This window comes from Bombina bombina, chromosome 8, assembly GCF_027579735.1.
Source record: "Bombina bombina isolate aBomBom1 chromosome 8, aBomBom1.pri, whole genome shotgun sequence".
NCBI lineage: Eukaryota > Metazoa > Chordata > Amphibia > Anura > Bombinatoridae > Bombina > Bombina bombina.
In genome coordinates this window covers 282,779,204-282,797,596 of record NC_069506.1, presented here as the reverse complement: position 1 = coordinate 282,797,596, position 18,393 = coordinate 282,779,204, and the positions used below count along the sequence as shown (strand labels likewise).

The 18,393-nt window shown below is 40.7% G+C and overlaps 1 protein-coding gene across 4 annotated transcripts in view; it reads right to left on the bottom strand.

Moving 5' to 3' along the window:
- FEZ1 (fasciculation and elongation protein zeta 1) overlaps positions 1-18,393 on the bottom strand; it is a 150,105-nt gene that overhangs the window by 88,784 nt on the left and 42,928 nt on the right. For all 4 annotated transcript variants that reach the window (XM_053691413.1, XM_053691415.1, XM_053691414.1 and 1 more), the window contains exon 2: positions 4,364-4,724. In XM_053691413.1, coding sequence (XP_053547388.1) covers positions 4,364-4,671 — 308 coding nt within the window. In that variant the 5' untranslated portion in view covers positions 4,672-4,724. The remainder of the gene's footprint in view (positions 1-4,363; positions 4,725-18,393) is intronic.

Here is an 18,393-nt window from a genome sequence, read left to right as displayed (position 1 = left end):
GGGTCAGGTTGTATCGTCTCCGTCCTGTTTATGTGATGCTCTCACCAGCAGCACAGGGTCAGGTTGTATGGTCACTGTCCTGTTTATGCAATACTCTCACCAGCAGCACAGGGTCAGGTTGTATGGTCACTGTCCTGTTTATGTAATACTCTCACAAGCAGCACAAGGTCAAGTTGTATGGTCACTGTCCTGTTTATGTAATGCTCTCACCAGCGGCACAGGGTCAGGTTGTATTGTCTCCGTCCTGTTTATGTAATACTCTCACCAGGAGCACAGGGTCAGGTTGTATTGTCACAGTCCTGTTTATGTAATACTCTCACCAGCAGCACAGGGTCAGGTTGTATTGTCACTGTCCTGTTTATGTAATACTCTCACCAGCGGCACAGGGTCAGGTTGTATTGTCACTGTCCTGTTTATGTAATGCTCTCACCAGCGAACAGGGTCAGGTTGTATTGTCACTGTGCTGTTTATGTAATACTCTCACCAAGAGCACAGGGTCAGGTTGTATTGTCACTGTCCTGTTTATGTAATACTCTCACCAGCGGCACAGGGTCAGGTTGTTTTGTCACTGTCCTGTTTATGTAATACTCTCACCAGCAGCACAGGGTCAGGTTGTATTGTCACTGTCCTATTTATGTAATGCTCTCACCAGGAGCACAGGGTCAGGTTGTATTGTCACTGTCCTGTTTATGTAATGCTCTCACCAGCGGCACAGGGTCAGGTTGTATTGTCACAGTCCTGTTTATGTAATACTCTCACCAGTAGCACAGGGTCGGGTTGTATTGTCCCTGTCCTGTTTATATAATGCCCTCACCAGTGGCACATGGTTAGGTTATATTGTCACCGTCCTGTTTATGTAATACTCTCACCAATAGCAGAGGGTCAGGTTGTATTGTTACCATCCTGTTTATGTAATGCTCTCACCAGGAGCAGAGGGTCAGGTTGTTTTGTCCCTGTCCTATTTATATAATGCTCTCACCAGGAGCAGAGTGTCAGGTTGTATTGTTACCGTCCTGTTTATGTAATACTCTCACCAGCGGCACAGGGTCAGGTTGTATTGTCTCTGTCCTGTTTATGTAATGCTCTCACCAGGAGCAGAGTGTCAGGTTGTATTGTCACTGTCCTGTTTATGTAATGCTCTCACCAGCGGCACAGGGTCAGGTTGTATTGTCTCTGTCCTGTTTATGTAATGCTCTCACCAACGGCACAGGGTCAGGTTGTATTGTCACTGTCCTGTTTATGTAATGCTCTCACCAGCGGCACAGGGTCAGGTTGTATTGTCACTGTCCTGTTTATGTAATGCTCTCACCAGCGGCACAAGGTCAGGTTGTATTGTCTCCATCCTGTTTATGTAATACTCTCACTAGCAGCACAAGGTCAGGTTGTATTGTCACTGTCCTGTTTATGTAATACTCTCACCAGGAGCACAGGGTCAGGTTGTATTGTCTCCGTCCTGTTTATGTAATACTCTCACTAGCAGCACAAGGTCAGGTTGTATTGTCACTGTTCTGTTTATGTAATACTCTCACCAGGAGCACAGGGTAAGGTTGTATTGTCTCTGTCCTGTTAATGTAATTCTCTCATCAGCAGCACAGGGTCAGGTTGTATTTTCTCTGTCCTGTTTATGTAATGCTCTCACCAGGAGCACAGGGTAAGGTTGTATTGTCTCTGTCCTGTTAATGTAATTCTCTCATCAGCAGCACAGGGTAAGGTTGTATTGTCTCTGTCCTGTTTATGTAATTCTCTCACCAGCAGCACAAGGTCAGGTTGTATGGTCACTGTCCTGTTTATGTAATGCTCTCACCAGCAGCACAGGGTCAGGTTGTATGGTCACTGTCCTGTTTATGCAATACTCTCCTCAGCAGCACAGGGTCAGGTTGTATGGTCACTGTCCTGTTTATGCAATACTCTCACCAGCAGCACAGGGTCAGGTTGTATGGTCACTGTCCTGTTTATGTAATACTCTCACCAGCAGCACAAGGTCAAGTTGTATGGTCACTGTCCTGTTTATGTAATGCTCTCACCAGCGGCACAGGGTCAGGTTGTATTGTCTCCGTCCTGTTTATGTAATGCTCTCACCAGCAGCACAGGGTCAGGTTGTATTGTCACTGTCCTGTTTATGTAATACTCTCACCAGCAGCAAAGGGTCAGATTGTATTGTCACTGTCCTGTTTATGTAATACTCTCACCAGCGGAACAGGGTCAGGTTGTATTGTCACTGTCCTGTTTATGTAATGCTCTCACCAGCAGCACAGGGTCAGGTTGTATTGTCACCGTCCTGTTTATGTTATACTCTCACCAGCGGCACAGGGTCAGGTTATATTGTCACTGTCCTGTTTATGTAATACTCTCACCAGCAGCACAGGGTCAGGTTGTATGGTCACTGTCCTGTTTATGTAATGCTCTCACCAGGAGCACAGGGTCAGGTTGTATTGTCACTATCCTGTTTATGTAATGCTCTCACCAGCGGCACAGGGTCAGGTTGTATTGTCACAGTCCTGTTTATGTAATACTCTCACCAGTAGCACAGGGTCGGGTTGTATTGTCCCTGTCCTGTTTATATAATGCCCTCACCAGTGGCACATGGTTAGGTTATATTGTCACCGTCCTGTTTATGTAATACTCTCACCAGAAGCACAGGTTCAGGTTGTATTGTCCCTGCCCTGTTTATGTAATGTTCTCACCAATAGCAGAGGGTCAGGTTGTATTGTCTCTGTCCTGTTTATGTAATGCTCTCACCAGGAGCAGAGGGTCAGGTTGTATTGTCCCTGTCCTGTTTATGTAATGCTCTCACCAGGAGCAGAGTGTCAGGTTGTATTGTTACCGTCCTGTTTATGTAATACTCTGACCAGCGGCACAGGGTCAGGTTGTATTGTCTCCATCCTGTTTATGTAATACTCTCACTAGCAGCACAAGGTCAGGTTGTATTGTCACTGTCCTGTTTATGTAATACTCTCACCAGGAGCACAGGGTCAGGTTGTATTGTCTCCATCCTGTTTATGTAATACTCTCACTAGCAGCACAAGGTCAGGTTGTATTGTCACTGTCCTGTTTATGTAATGCTCTCACCAGCAGCACAGGGTCAGGTTGTATTGTCACTGTCCTGTTTATGTAATACTCTCACCAGGAGCACAGGGTCAGGTTGTATTGTCTCCGTCCTGTTTATGTAATACTCTCACTAGCAGCACAAGGTCAGTTTGTATTGTCACTGTCCTGTTTATGTAATGCTCTCACCAGCAGCACAGGGTCAGGTTATATTGTCACTGTTCTGTTTATGTAATTCTCTCATCAGCAGCACAGGGTCAGGTTGTATTGTCACTGTCCTGTTTATGTAATGCTCTCACCAGCAGCACAGGGTCAGGTTGTATTGTCACTGTCCTGTTTATGTAATGCTCTCACCAGCAGCACAGGGTCAGGTTGTATCGTCTCCGTCCTGTTTATGTGATGCTCTCACCAGCAGCACAGGGTCAGGTTGTATGGTCACTGTCCTGTTTATGTAATACTCTCACCAGCAGCACAATGTCAAGTTGTATGGTCACTGTCCTGTTTATGTAATGCTCTCACCAGCGGCACAGGGTCAGGTTGTATTGTCTCCGTCCTGCTTATGTAATACTCTCACCAGGAGCACAGGGTCAGGTTGTATTGTCACCGTCCTGTTTATGTAATACTCTCACCAGCAGCACAGGGTCAGGTTGTATTGTCACTGTCCTATTTATGTAATGCTCTCACCAGTAGCACAGGGTCGGGTTGTATTGTCCCTGTCCTGTTTATATAATGCCCTCACCAGTGGCACATGGTTAGGTTATATTGTCACCGTCCTGTTTATGTAATACTCTCACCAGAAGCACAGGGTCAGGTTGTATTGTCCCTGCCCTGTTTATGTAATTCTCTCACCAGCAGCACAAGGTCAGGTTGTATGGTCACTGTCCTGTTTATATAATGCTCTCACCAATAGCAGAGGGTCAGGTTGTATTGTCTCTGTCCTGTTTATGTAATGCTCTCACCAGGAGCAGAGGGTCAGGTTGTTTTGTCCCTGTCCTATTTATATAATGCTCTCACCAGGAGCAGAGTGTCAGGTTGTATTGTCACTGTCCTGTTTATGTAATGCTCTCACCAGCGGCACAGGGTCAGGTTGTATTGTCTCTGTCCTGTTTATGCAATGCTCTCACCAGCAGCACAGGGTCAGGTTGTATTGTCACTGTCCTGTTTATGTAATGCTCTCAACAGCAGCACAGAGTCAGGTTGTATTGTCTCCGTCCTGTTTATGTAATACTTTCACCAGCAGCAAAGGGTCAGTTTGTTAGCACTTAATATATAAATGAGAATAATGCTAGTAGAGTTTGGGTCAGTAGGTGCCACTTACTCTTCATCCCGTAGTCTCTCTTCCTCCTCTTGGATCTGCAAGTGATTCTTCACAGGGGCGAGGTTTTCTGTTTTGGTATTGTAGTTCCTAAAGCAGACATTAAGCTTTTCATCAAACTCATTGACAAGATCTTCCATGGACTTGAAGCTGATGATCTCAGAGCTAAAGTTTTCCAGCTCAGACAATGAAGCATCTTCTAGGTGGTGGGTGGATGTCATGTAGATACTTCTGCTTTTCTCTTCTCGGTCTTCAGAGTAAGACCTTATGTCTTCAAACTCCTCATCCAGGCACACCAGGGGGGCTTCCATCTCGGAAAACCTCAGGGGTGGAGCCTGGGGGGACAGTGTGTCTCTCAGTTTGCCTGTCAGGACACAAAGGAACAAAGAGTAAGAGAGTGAAAGTCTCCAATACAATAATTACAGTTACAGTATTATTTATTATTATTGTAAAAAAATAACTGCACTAGACAGTTTTTGGGGGCCAAAGTTGGTAGGAGTGGGGTGTTAGAAAAAAAAAAACAGCACTGAAAAGTGCCTTTATATTGCGGTCTATGGGAACTGTGTGTTCATATGGACCGCAATGTGATTATATATGTATATGATTTTATACATTTATGTGTTAATATGTATATATACACATATTAACACACAAATATATATGAATATATATTTACAATTTGCTGCCCATCGCTGTGCGACTTAACCCCTTCGCTGCACTAGTTCTCATGCTGTGTCTCACGGCATGAGAATGAGGTTCCCACTGGATCCTATGGAAGCACGCTCTAGTGAGCGCAATGCTTCCCAGCAATGAGAACACAAGGTCACGTTCGCATTGCACTTAACTTGTAATACCACCGCACATTAGCGTGTATTACTAAGTGGAACACAAATATTGCTTTTGCAGCACCTGCTTACCCCCCACCTTACTCTCCACACACAAAGCACCTGCTTACCCACCCATCTTACTCTCCCCCATAGCATCTACATACCCCCTTCCCTTCCAACTTACTCTCCCCCCATAGCACCTACATACCCCCTCCCACCTTACTCTCCTCCATAGCATCTTTATTCCCCCTCCCACCTTACTCTCCCCCATAGCAACTACATACCCATCCTACCTTACTCTCCTCCATAGCATCTTCATACCCCCTCCCACCTTACTCTCCCCCCATAGCATCTACACACCCCTCACACCTTACTCTCCCCCATAGCATCTACTTACCCACTCCCACCTAACTCTCCCCCATAGCATCTACATACCCCTCCCACCTTACTCTCCCCCATAGCATCTACATACCCCCTCCCACCTTACTCTCCCCCATAGCATCTACTTACCCACTCCCACCTTACTCTCCCCCATAGCATCTACATACCCCTACCACCTTACTCTTCTCCATAACATCTACATACCCCTCCCACCTTACTCTCCCCCATAGCAACTACATACCCCTCCCACCTTACTCTCCCCCATAGCAACTACATACCCATCCCACCATACTCTCCTCCATAGCATCTTCATACCCCCTTCCACCTTACTCTCCCCCATAGCATCTTCATACCCCCTCCCACCTTACTCTCCCCCCATAGCATCTACACACCCCTCACACCTTACTCTCCCCCATAGCATCTACTTACCCACTCCCACCTTACTCTCCCCCATAGCATCTACTTACCCACTCCCACCTTACTCTCCCCCATAGCATCTACATACCCCTCCCACCTTACTCTCCCCATAGCATCTACATACCCCTCCCACCTTACTCTCCCCCATAGCATCTACATACCCCTCCCACCTTACTGCCCCCCATAGCATCTACACACCCCTCACACCTTACTCTCCCCCATAGCATCTACTTACCCACTCACACCTTACTCTCCCCCATAGCATCTACATACCCCTCCCACCTTACTCTCCCCCATAGCATCTACATACCCCCTCCCACCTTACTCTCCCCCATAGCATCTACATACCCCCTCCCACCTTACTCTCCCCCATAGCATCTACTTACCCACTCCCACCTTACTCTCCCCCATAGCATCTACATACCCCCTCCCACCTTACTCTCCTCCATAGCATGTTTATTACACCTCCCACCTTACTCTCCCCCATAGCATCTTCATACCCCCTCCCACCATACTCTCCACCCCATAGCATCTACATACCCCTCCCACCTTACTCTCCCCCATAGCATCTACTTACCCACTCCCACCTTACTCACCCCAATAGCATCTACATACCCCTCCCACCTTACTCTCCCCCATAGCATCTACTTACCCACTCCCCCCTTACTCTCCCCCATAGCATCTACATACCCCTCCCACCTTACTCTCCCCCCATAGCATCTACATACCCCTCCCACCTTACTCTGCCCCCATAGAATCTACATACCCCTCCCACCTTACTCTGCCCCCATACCATCTACATACCCCTCCCACCTTACTCTCCCCCCATAGCATCTACTTACCCACTCCCCCCTTACTCTCCCCCATAGCATCTACATACCCCTCCCACCTTACTCTGCCCCCATACCATCTACATACCCCCTCCCACCTTACTATCCCCCCATAGCATCTACATACCCCCTCCAACCTTACTATCCCCCCAAAGCATCTACATACCCACTCCCACCTGTCTTCCCCATAGCTTGTTTATACCCCCTCCCACCTTACTCTCCCCCCATAGCATCTACATACCCCTTCCACCTTACTCTCCCCCATAGCATCTACATACCCCCTCCAACCTTACTATACCCCATAGCATCTACATACCCCTCCCACCTTCTATTCACTGCACCAGTGTTTTCTGTACAATGTGAGTTGTGTCTTGTTTACAGATGTTTGCAGCAATCATACTGTATGTAATAACTGGTGTGAGTTATTTCCCTGCTGCTCAGGAACAGCACAGTCTCATTAAACTGCTCTGAATTTTCCAGTGAGACATTTTCAGCCACTGACTAACTTGTTGGCACAAACCAACGTACAAACCCTGATTAACCCCTCCGCTGACAACATGACACAGCTCTCTATAGCAGCCAGCACCTTTTTATCACAACTGCATTGTAAGCTCTTCGTTTATAAAAGCTAATAATTTGTAGCTGATGTGATCATTAAAGGGACAGTACACACCAATTTTCATATAACTGCATGTAATAGACACTACTAACTTGCACCAAGATTACAAGTTTTGCGCTAAACCCGGTGCGTAAATAACGATAAAAATTTAGCGGTATCGCACTCTTCATAGCGCTGCCATTACAAGTTACAAAAAAAAACTTCTTGTGCTGTGCGTTATGGTGCGTTAAGCTCCATACCGCACAAAAGCCAAGTCCTGACTTAACGTGCTCGTGCACGTATCCCCCCAGACATTAATGGAGAAAAGGTGTTAGAAACAAACCTAACACTTGCGATTGCGGAATGGCGATCGCTATACCGCAATCCCCATTCATGTCTATGGGGACAAGAAAGGTTAAGTAAAAACCTAACACCCTAACATAAACCCCTAGGGGCATATTTATCAATGTGCGAGCGGACATGATACAAAGTAGCATATCATGTCCGCCGCACATTGATAAATGCCGACAGTTCTTGTGAACTGCTGGTGCAATGCCGCTTCCTGGTGATTTGCGGCCAATTGGCCGCTAGCAGGGGGTGTCAATCAACCCGATCGTATTCGTTATGTTATGGAGCAGCGGTCTTTAGAAGGGGCTTGATAAATATGCCCCCTAGTCTAAATACCCCTAATCTGCCGCCCCTGACATCGCCGACACTAAATAAAGTTATTAACTCCTAAACCGCTGACCTCCCGCATCACAACTACTATAATAAACCTATTAACCCCTAAACACACTAAAATTATGAAACATAAAAAAAAAACTAAGATTACAAAATATAATAAACAAAATTATCCAAAATAATAAAAATTAAACCTAATCTAATACCCCTATAAAAACAAAAAAGCCACCCCAAAATAAAAACACCCCCTAATCTAACAATAAACTACCAATAGCCCTTAAAAGGCCTTTTGTAGGGCATTTCCCTAAGTTAAAAAGCTCTTTTACTTAAAAAAAGTACCCTCTAACAGTAAACCCCCCCCCACACAACCAACCCCCCCCAAAAAAAATACTAAGTCTAAATAAAACCTAAGCTACCCGTTGCCCCTAAAGGGGCATTTGTATGGGCATTGCCCTTAAAAGGGCAATCAGTTCTTTAGTGCCCATTAAAATCTTAGATTAATCTTAGATTATTTTTTTTCGTAATTTTAGTGTTTGTTTGTTTTGTAATGTATAATTATATTTTTTTTCGTAGTGTAAAGATTTTTTAATTTTGTAACTTAGGTTTTTTATTTTTCGTTTATTTTAGTTGTTTAAAATAGCAATGTTTGGTTAATTTATAGTTTAAGTAAGTTTTTATTTATTTTAAGGTTAGTATATTGTAACTTTAATTTAAAGTTAGGGGGTGTTAGGTTTAGGGGTTAATAGTTTAATTTAGTGTGTCGCAATGTGGGGGTTAATAGGTTTATTATAGTAGTTGCGATGTGGGGGGGGTCGGCGGTTTAGGGGTTAATATGTTTAGTGTTGGTGATGTGGGTGTCAACAATTTAGGGGTTAACTTTATTTTAGTGTTGGCTATGTGGGTGGGTGGGTGGGCGGCGGATTAGGGGTTAATAAGTTTAATAAAGTTTTTGCGATGCGGGGGGCGATTTAGGGGTTAATAGGTAGTTTATGGGTGTTAGTGTACTTTGTAACATTTTTGGTATGAGTTTTGTGTTTTGTTTTGCAAAATCCATAACTACTGGTCTCTGATTGTGGAATGGATCATGGTGGTATAAGATATAACCCTAGCGTTATAGCGGGACCACACAACTTGTAATCCAGGCGCAATGAAAATTGCACACTCAAAAGCAATTTTTGGAGTGCGGAATGGTGAGTTGCGGTACAGGCTAAAACGCTTGAGGTATAGCTGTATCGCCGTGACTTGTAATACGGGAGACCTGCCATTACATGCGCAAAGGCCAATTTTTCAGCGGTATAGCCATACTGCAAAACTTGTAGTTTTGCCCTTGGTTAGGAGTCTGAAAATCACCACAATGTTATTTAAAAAAGAGCAAAACTATATTTTTTTACAAAAACACCCCAGGTGGGCTATATAAATGGATCATCTACAAAATATTTATGCAAAGAAAAATCTAGTGTATAATGTCCCTTTAAGTTGTGTCTGCAGACTTGTTATTGTTTAGTTATTGGCATTTGTATTGCTTTTAATTGTATTTATTGGTTCACTGAGAAAGAAAATTGTCATTAAAGTGAATGTAAACTTTCATGAATCAGTGCCCGGTTTTTAAAAAAATCTATTAAAAACAGGGGCATTTTCATTCATGAAAGTTTACATTGCAACAGATTTTACAAATACTTACCTTCTTGTCCTGAAACACCGGATCGCCGATCGCCCCGCCTGCTTCTTCCTGCTGTACTAACACAGCAATGATGAAACCGGCTTTCTCAAATCACGGCATGGCCTCACCAGATGAACGCTCCTGGGGGGGAAGTCGTGATTAAAGAGAGCCAATTTTGTCATTGCTGACGAAGTACAGAGGAGCAGCAGGCGTGGGATAGGCGATCTGGTGTTTCAGGAGAAGAAGGTAAGTATTTGTAAAAATCTGGTGCATTGTAAACTTTCATGAATTAAAGTGTCCCTGTTTTTAATCGTTTTTTTAAAAACGGGGCACTGATTCATGAAAGTTGACATTCACTTTAGGAATATTCTGCAATAACCCAAATTAAATACCAGAAGTGATAAAACGCCCCTCAGTTATGTGACTAATGACTAATTAACTATTTCTTACCCTTAGGGGCCTATTTACTATGGTGAGAGCAGACATGATCCGATATAGCGGATCATGTCCGCTGCACATTGATAAATTTATCATTGCACAAGCAGTTCTTGTGAACTGCTGGTGCAATGCCGCCCCTGGAGATTCGGTCCAAACGGCCGCTAGCTAGGGGGTGTCAATCAACCCGATCATATTCGATCGGGTTGATTTCTGTCCGCGGCCTCAGAGCAGGCAGACAAGTTATGGAGCAGCGGTCTTTAGACGGAGCTTGATAAACTAGGTTTATATGTTTGTATCAGCATAGAAACAGCCATCTGCTTTTCACACAAATCATATCTTTTAATATACGTTTTTTATCAGAAGACTTCTCTAGTTCACAGAATCTTCAAAGTGGCAAAAAGGCTCCGCCACCAATCAGATTTACCGATGGGCCCTCCAGATCTAGCCAATCACAGCCTTATGTTACATTATTTTATTCTTTCATATTAAATAAACAGCAAACACCTTCAGAGTGTAAAATAAAATGAGTAACTATGTGCAGTAAATAACTATGCTATATATTTACTTATTTTGCACCCTTTTCTGTAATTTAGAGAACCATTAAATACAGCAGAATTGCATACTCCATGCATAATAGAAAAAACACAACACAATAGCACTTATTCTAAATTTTAAAAGACCAGTAGATTTTTTCTGACAAATTTCAAAATTGACTTCCTGCCCCCTGTATCATGTGACAGCCATCAGCCAATCACAGACCCATTATATATGGATACACTGATCTCTTGCACATGCCCAATAGCAGCTGGTGCCTTAGTAAGTGTGCATATAACTGTATCATGTGACAGTCATCAACCAATCAAAGACTCATATACATATACACTGTGAACTCTTGCACATGCTCAGTAGGAGCTGGTGCCTCAGTAAGTGTGCACATAACTGTATCATGCGACAGCCATCAGCATATTACATAGGTATACACTTACTAAGGCACCAGCTCCTACTGAGCATGTGCAAGAGTTTAGTGTGCATATAAATGTATCATGTGACACCCATCAGCCAATTACATACGTATACACTGTACACTTTGCACATGCTCAGTAGGCGCTGGTGCCTCAGTAAGTGTGCATATAACGGTATCATGTGACATCCATCAGCCAATCACTGACTCATACACACTGTGAACTCTGATGAAGCGCATGTGCTCATGCACGAAACGCGTCAGATAATAGGTGCTTCCATGACCTACAACTTGAATAAACTATCCTTGCACTGGCACCCTGGTTCCGGTTTTCGTATCTCTCTTTTCGCAATCTTAGTAGTAGCTGGTGCCTCAGTAAGTGGCTGATGGCTTTCACTTTATACAGTTACATGCACATTCACAGACTCATATACATACACACTGAACTCTTGCACATGCACAGTAGTAGCTGTTGCCTCAGTAAGTGTGCATATAACTGTATCATGGGACACCCATCAGCCAGTCAGAGACCCTTATACGTATACAGTGTGACTTCTTGCACATGCTCAGTAGGAGATGGTGCCTCTTAAGCATGCATATAACTGTATCCTGTGACAGCCATCAGCCAATCACAGACTCATATACATAGTGACCTTTTGCACATGCTATGTAGGAGCTGGTGCCTCAGTAAGTGTGCATATAACTGTAGCATGTGACAGAAATCAGCCAATCATAGACTCATATGTCGACACTGTGATCTCTTGCTCATGCTCAGTAGGAGCTGATGCCACAGTAAGTGTGCATATAACTGTATCATGTGACAGCCATCAGCCAATCAGACTCATACATATACACTGTGATCTCTTGCACATGCTCAGTAGGAGCTGGTGCCACAGTAAGTGTGCATATAACTGTATCATGTGACAGCCATCAGCCAATCATAAACTCATATGTCGACACTGTGATCTCTTGCACATGCTCAGTAGGAGCTGGTGCCACAGTAAGTGTGCATATAACTGTATCATGTGACAGTCATCAGCCAATCATAGACTCATATGTATACACTACACTACACTGAACTCTTGCACATGTTCAGTAGGAGATGGTGCCTCAGTAAGTGTGCATATAACTGTATCATGTGACAGCCATCAGCCAATCACAGACACAGACTCATATGCATAGTGACCTTTACATGCTCAGTAGGAGCTGGTGCCACAGTGTGTGTATAAATAGATTGTGTATAATTTGATAATGGAAGTAAATTGGAAAGTGTCTTAAACTGCTCTGAATCATGAACATTTTTATTTGACTTTAGTGTCCCTTAAACTCTATATAGTTTGGGTTTTTCAGTTTTGAGAATTGGAATAGCACGCTGCAGTCAAGTCTAACACTGCTACAAATATCTCCCTCTCTGACCAATAGAATGTGAGCTCAATCCTATTAGCTGATTGCAACAGCCAATATGATGAAAGCTCAATCCTATTGGCTGATTGCAACAGCCAATAGGATTTTTCCCCCTTTAATTCCTATTGGCTGATAGAATTCTATCAGCCAATCGGAATGTAAGGGACGCCATCTTGGATGACGTACCTTAAAGAGAAACTTCATTCGTCGTTGGCCATCGGAAGAAGAGGATGCTCCGCGCCGGATGTCTTGAAGATGGAGCCACTCCGCGCCGGATGGATGAAGATAGAAGATTCCGTCTGGATGAAGACTTCTGCCCGCTTGGATGAAGACTTTGGCCCACTTGGATGAAGACTTCTGCCGGCTTCGCTGAGGACTTTTGCCGCTTGGATGAGGATGGATGTCCGGTCTTCGAAAATTGTAAGTGGATCGTCGGTGGTTAGTGTTAGGTTTTTTTTAAGGGTTTATTGGGTGTGTTTTATATTTAGGTTAGGGACTTTGGGCAGTAAAAGAGCTAAATGCCCTTTTCAGGGCAATGGGGAGCTTAGGTTTTTTAGATAGGATTTTATTTGGAGGGGTTGGTTGTGTGGGTGGTGAGTTTTACTGTTGGGGGGTGTTTGTATTTTTTTTTTTTTAAAGTTAAAAGAGCTGATTTTTTTGGGGCAATGTCCCGCAAAAGGCCCTTTTAAGGGCCATTGGTATTTTAGTGTAGGCTAGGTTTTTTTTTATTTTGGGGGTCTTTTTTGTTTTGATAGGGCTATTAGATTAGGAGTAATTCATTTTTATTTTTGATACTGTGGTTTTTTATTTTTTGTAACTTAATGTTTTTTATTTTTTGTAACTTAGTTGTTATTTTTTTGTAACTTAGTAATTTTTAATAGTAGATTTAAATAACTTGAGTAGGGTTAGGTTTTTAAATATGTAATATAGTTAATTTAATTGTTAGTTTAATGTCATTTTAGTATAATAGTTAGGGTAGGTTAATTAATAGTTTAATATACTTTAATATAATTTTAGTATAATAGGGTAGGTTAATTAATAGTTTAATATAATTTTAGTATAATAGTTAGCGTAGGTTAATTAATAGTTTAATATAGTTTATTTTAATTCTAAAGGTAAGTTTTAATTTATTATAAGATAGGGATGAGTTAATATTTAATGTAAAGTTAACGGGTTGTTGGGTTTAGGGGTTAGTAGCTTAATTTAGTTTATGGCAATGTGGGGGCTGGCGGTTTAGGGGTTAATAGGTTTAGTTAGTGGTAGTGATGTGAGAGGCCAGGGGTTTAGGGGTTAATAATTTTATTACAGTTGCGGTGGGCTTCGGGAGCGGCGGGATAGGGGTTAATACTTTTATTTAGTTGCGGTGGGCTCCGGGGAGCGGCGGGATAGTGGTTAATACTGTTAGGGTGTTAGGTGTAAACGTTACTTGTTTTCTAGCATAGAAATCAATGGGATATCTGGCAGCATCGAACATAAGCTTTCACTGCTTTCAGACTCCGATTGATTCCTATGGAATCCGCAGCCTCCAGGGTGGCGGATTGAAAACCAGGTACGCTGGGCCGGAATAGCCGCGAGCATACCTGTTAGAAATTTGATAACTTGCAAAAGTTGTCAGATAGTGCTGAATTGGTATTCGGAACATCTGTAATGATGTAAGCATCGATCTGTGTCGGATTGAGACCGGCGGATCGTATGTTACGTCACAAATTTCAACTTTTGTCGGTCTGTAGGCTTTGATAACTAGGTCGAATCAGGCTCGCCACAATTTCGCTGCAGTATTCCAGCGTATTTGCGGTTGAAGGCTTGATAGATATCCCTACTGAAGTAAAGTGTTAGGGCTAAAATAAAACAAAACACACGTAAAACATTAAAAATAAAGTATTACACTCATATTTATACATAAAATAGTAAAATGTGTTTATCTTTAAAATAAAATATTTAAAAAGTATTAGGAAAGATTATCAAATGGGGAATTTTATAGAAAATCATTAGATAAATGTTTCACCCCATAATAAAACACAAACCATGGTACAATATACTCTAATGCGTTGCAGTGTATTTATCTCCCTATAATGTAATGTATCTGGTTATGCACAGGAATGACCTTGTATACATATTAATGTGAGGTTTACACTTCATGTCTGTAAGTTTGTGCCCTGACATCTGTCCTGTATCTATAACACTCTTCCTAATCCGCTGTCATCAACATAAAACAAAATACCTCAAATTCTGACGACATTACCAGGAATGTGAGGTTTTAATTAGCTGTAGCCAGTGACTTTTACATAAGAATAAAAATCAGCTTCTGCACAAATCACATATTTAATGTTATGCAAATCTATATTTTATATGCAAATTCATTTGTACGCAGCAAATTGTGCCAATGAGTCATTCACGGCTAATACAGAAAATGACCTCTGAAGTCTGTTTCATATCCCATAAAGAACTCTGTATTAATATTTTGTTACAGTTCTGGAACTGTGTAAATTCTGATACAAATAATACACTTACTGTACAGTGATTAGCTTCCTGTTAGGAAACAAACAAAGACAATTTACATATATTGCTTGCAGCCAAATCCTGGCACAAAAGGCAGTAAATTACAGCAAGTGCTGCAGCTTAATTACAAACCAAACCCTTATATTACGTTAACGTGCCCCCTTCTCTGGTGGCTGCGCAGTTAATGGGGACTGGATAGTCAGCGTTAAAAGAGAACATATTAAAGGGACACTGAACCCAATTTTTTTCATTTACTCCTATTATCAAATTTTCTTCATTCTCTTGGTATCTTTATTTGAAGTTTAGATGCTGGCCCATTTTTAATGAACAACCTGGGTTGTTCTTGCTGATTGGTAGATAAATTCATCCACCAATAAAAAAAGTGCTGTTCACAGTTCTGAACCAAAAAAAAACCGCTTAGATGCCTTCTTTTTCAAATAAAGATAGCAAGAGAATGAAGAAAAATTGTTAATAGGAGTAAATTATAAAGTTGCTTAAAATTGCATGGTCTATCTGAATCACAAAATAAAAAATTTGGGTTCAGTGTCCCTTTAAATGTGTCGCAGTTTTGTCGCTTCTTGAAAAATGTGTGTTCCCAATTCTAAATAAAGCTACATTTTCTTATCACACTTGCAGAGGCGCGTCAATAAAACCGAGACAGGAGTCCTGATCAGCCAGTGAGGATTAGTAATAAGTACAAAACCAATACTGTATTAGCTTCAACTTACATTTAACAGCGTTTACTTCAGCCAAAAAAATGATATTTTAACATGTGTAAAATTTCTGTTACATAAGCATGATAGAACATTTTTTAGTACAATATCCCTTTAAATAGCTGTGTTAAAATGTGCATATTAACTGCCTAGGGTGCTATGTTACAAGTAAGGGACATCAAGGTATTTTATACATGCACTTTCACAGAGAATAACATTGTCACAAAACACATCAAAAAGTACACTCATAAATAATAACACTATCTAATAAAAAAAATATTAAAAGAAAAAAAAATTTGCACAAAAAAAGTTATAAAGGGCTCAAACATGAGATCTCAGGTGTTAGAAAAAAAAGGCAGGCAAAAGGGCTTTAACATTGAGATACATATATATAAACACATGTCTAAAGATGTATTTGTATGTATATATATATATATATCTATATATATATATATATATATATATATATATATATACTGTATATATATATATGTGTGTGTGTATATATATGTGTGTGTATATATATATATATTGTGTGTGTATATATATATATACAGGTGGCCCTCGGTTTACAACGGTTCAATTTGCACCTTTTCCGAATAACAACCTTTTTTTTCAGTCATGGGACTGCTATTGAAAAGCTTTTAGAAGCAGTGCATTGATTAAAATAGCCAGTAGGTGGAGCTGTCCGCATGTGTTGCAGCAAAGATATGCAAGCCAAGCAAGATGAAATTAATCAGTTTAACCAGACCTGAGCTATCGAGCAGCTTGCAAAGGAACAAGATCTTCCTGTCTATAAATCAGTCCAGATTGGAATGCATAGAAAGAACTGTTTGCAGAAAAATGCAAGTAAAGTCTGTGTTATGTGATTATTTTATTAGGTTTATAATGCTGTTTAGCATTTAAAGTCTTCATTTCAAAGCTTTAAAAATAATGTATTAGGTGTTACTTATGCCAATTTTGAGAGGGGCCTGGAACCTAACTCCCTCACTTCCCATTGACTTACATTATAAAATGGGTTTCAATATACAACGGTTTTCGATTTACAACCATTCCTTCTGGAACCTAACCCCGGCGTAAACTGAGGGCTACATGTATGTATATATATATATATATATATATATATATATATATATATATATATATATGTGTGTGTGTTTATGTTTGTACATAAGTATTTATATATGTATTTATGAAAAATATATACACATATAAACATAAACATACATAGAATTGCATTGGAGCCCTTTGCAGTTAAAGAGACATGAAACCCTTTTTTTTTTTCTTTCATGATTTAGAAAGAGGAGCAATTTTAAACAACTTTCCAATTTACTTCTTTTATCTAATTTGTTTCATTCTTCTTATATCCTTTGTTGAAATGCATATCTAAATAGGCTCAGTAGCAGTTGATTGGTGGCTGCACATAGATGTCTCGTGTTATTGGCTCACCCATGTGCATTGCTATTTCTTCAACAAAGGATATCTGAAGAATAAAGCAAATTAAATAATAGAACTAAATTGGAATGTTGTTTAAAATTGTATTTTCTATTTGAATCATGAAATAAAAATGTTGTTTCATGACTCTTCAAGTAGATGAAAACATAAAAAAACATAATTATGCAATATTAATTTTTTAATTAAGTGTTTAACTTTTTTGCTCTATTGACTTCTATGGGGAAATACATTAACAGGGTTGCGATATTCTTTTTGCACGCATCAGGTTAGAGTGCTAGGGAAAACATTTTACTTTCAACTTGTAATACGAGCGACACGCAAAAAGCTTATTTCTTGCAGAGTTTGCGTGTGAGCGGAGCATTAAATACCACTCCACTTGTAATCTAGCCTTACATGTTTATATATGCACAGTATATATCAGTAATTAAATGCAACATTACAAAAGGTCTGCACACACTATATTAAAGTTTATATATGCACAGTATATATCAGTAATTAAGTGCAGCATTACAAAAGGGTCTGCACACACTATACATGTTTAGATATGCACAATATATATCAGTAATTAAGTGCCACATCACAAAAGATCTGCACACACTATATAAATGTTTATATATGCACAGTATATATCGGCAACTAAGTGCCGCATTACAATACATATGTGTTTATGTTTGTACATATGTATTTATATATGTATTTATGAAAAATATACACACATATAAACATAAACATACATAGAATTGCATTGGAGCCCTTTATACATGTTTCTATATACACAGTATATATCAATAATTAAGTGCCACAATACAAAAGGTCTGCACACACTATAAATGTTTATATATGCACAGTATATATCGGCAAATAAGTGCCGCATTACAAAAGGTCTGCACACACTATACATGTTTATATATGCACAGTGTATATCAGTAATTAAGTGCCACGTTACAAAAGGTCTGCACACACTATATAAATGTTTATATATGCACAGTATATATCGGCAACTAAGTGCAGCTTTACAAAAGGTCTGCACACACTATACATGTTTATATATGCACAGTATATATCAGTAATTAAGTGCCACATTACAAAAGGTCTGCACGCACAACAAAATGTTTATATATGCACACTATGTATTAGTAATTAAGTGCAGCATTTAAAAAAAGGTATGT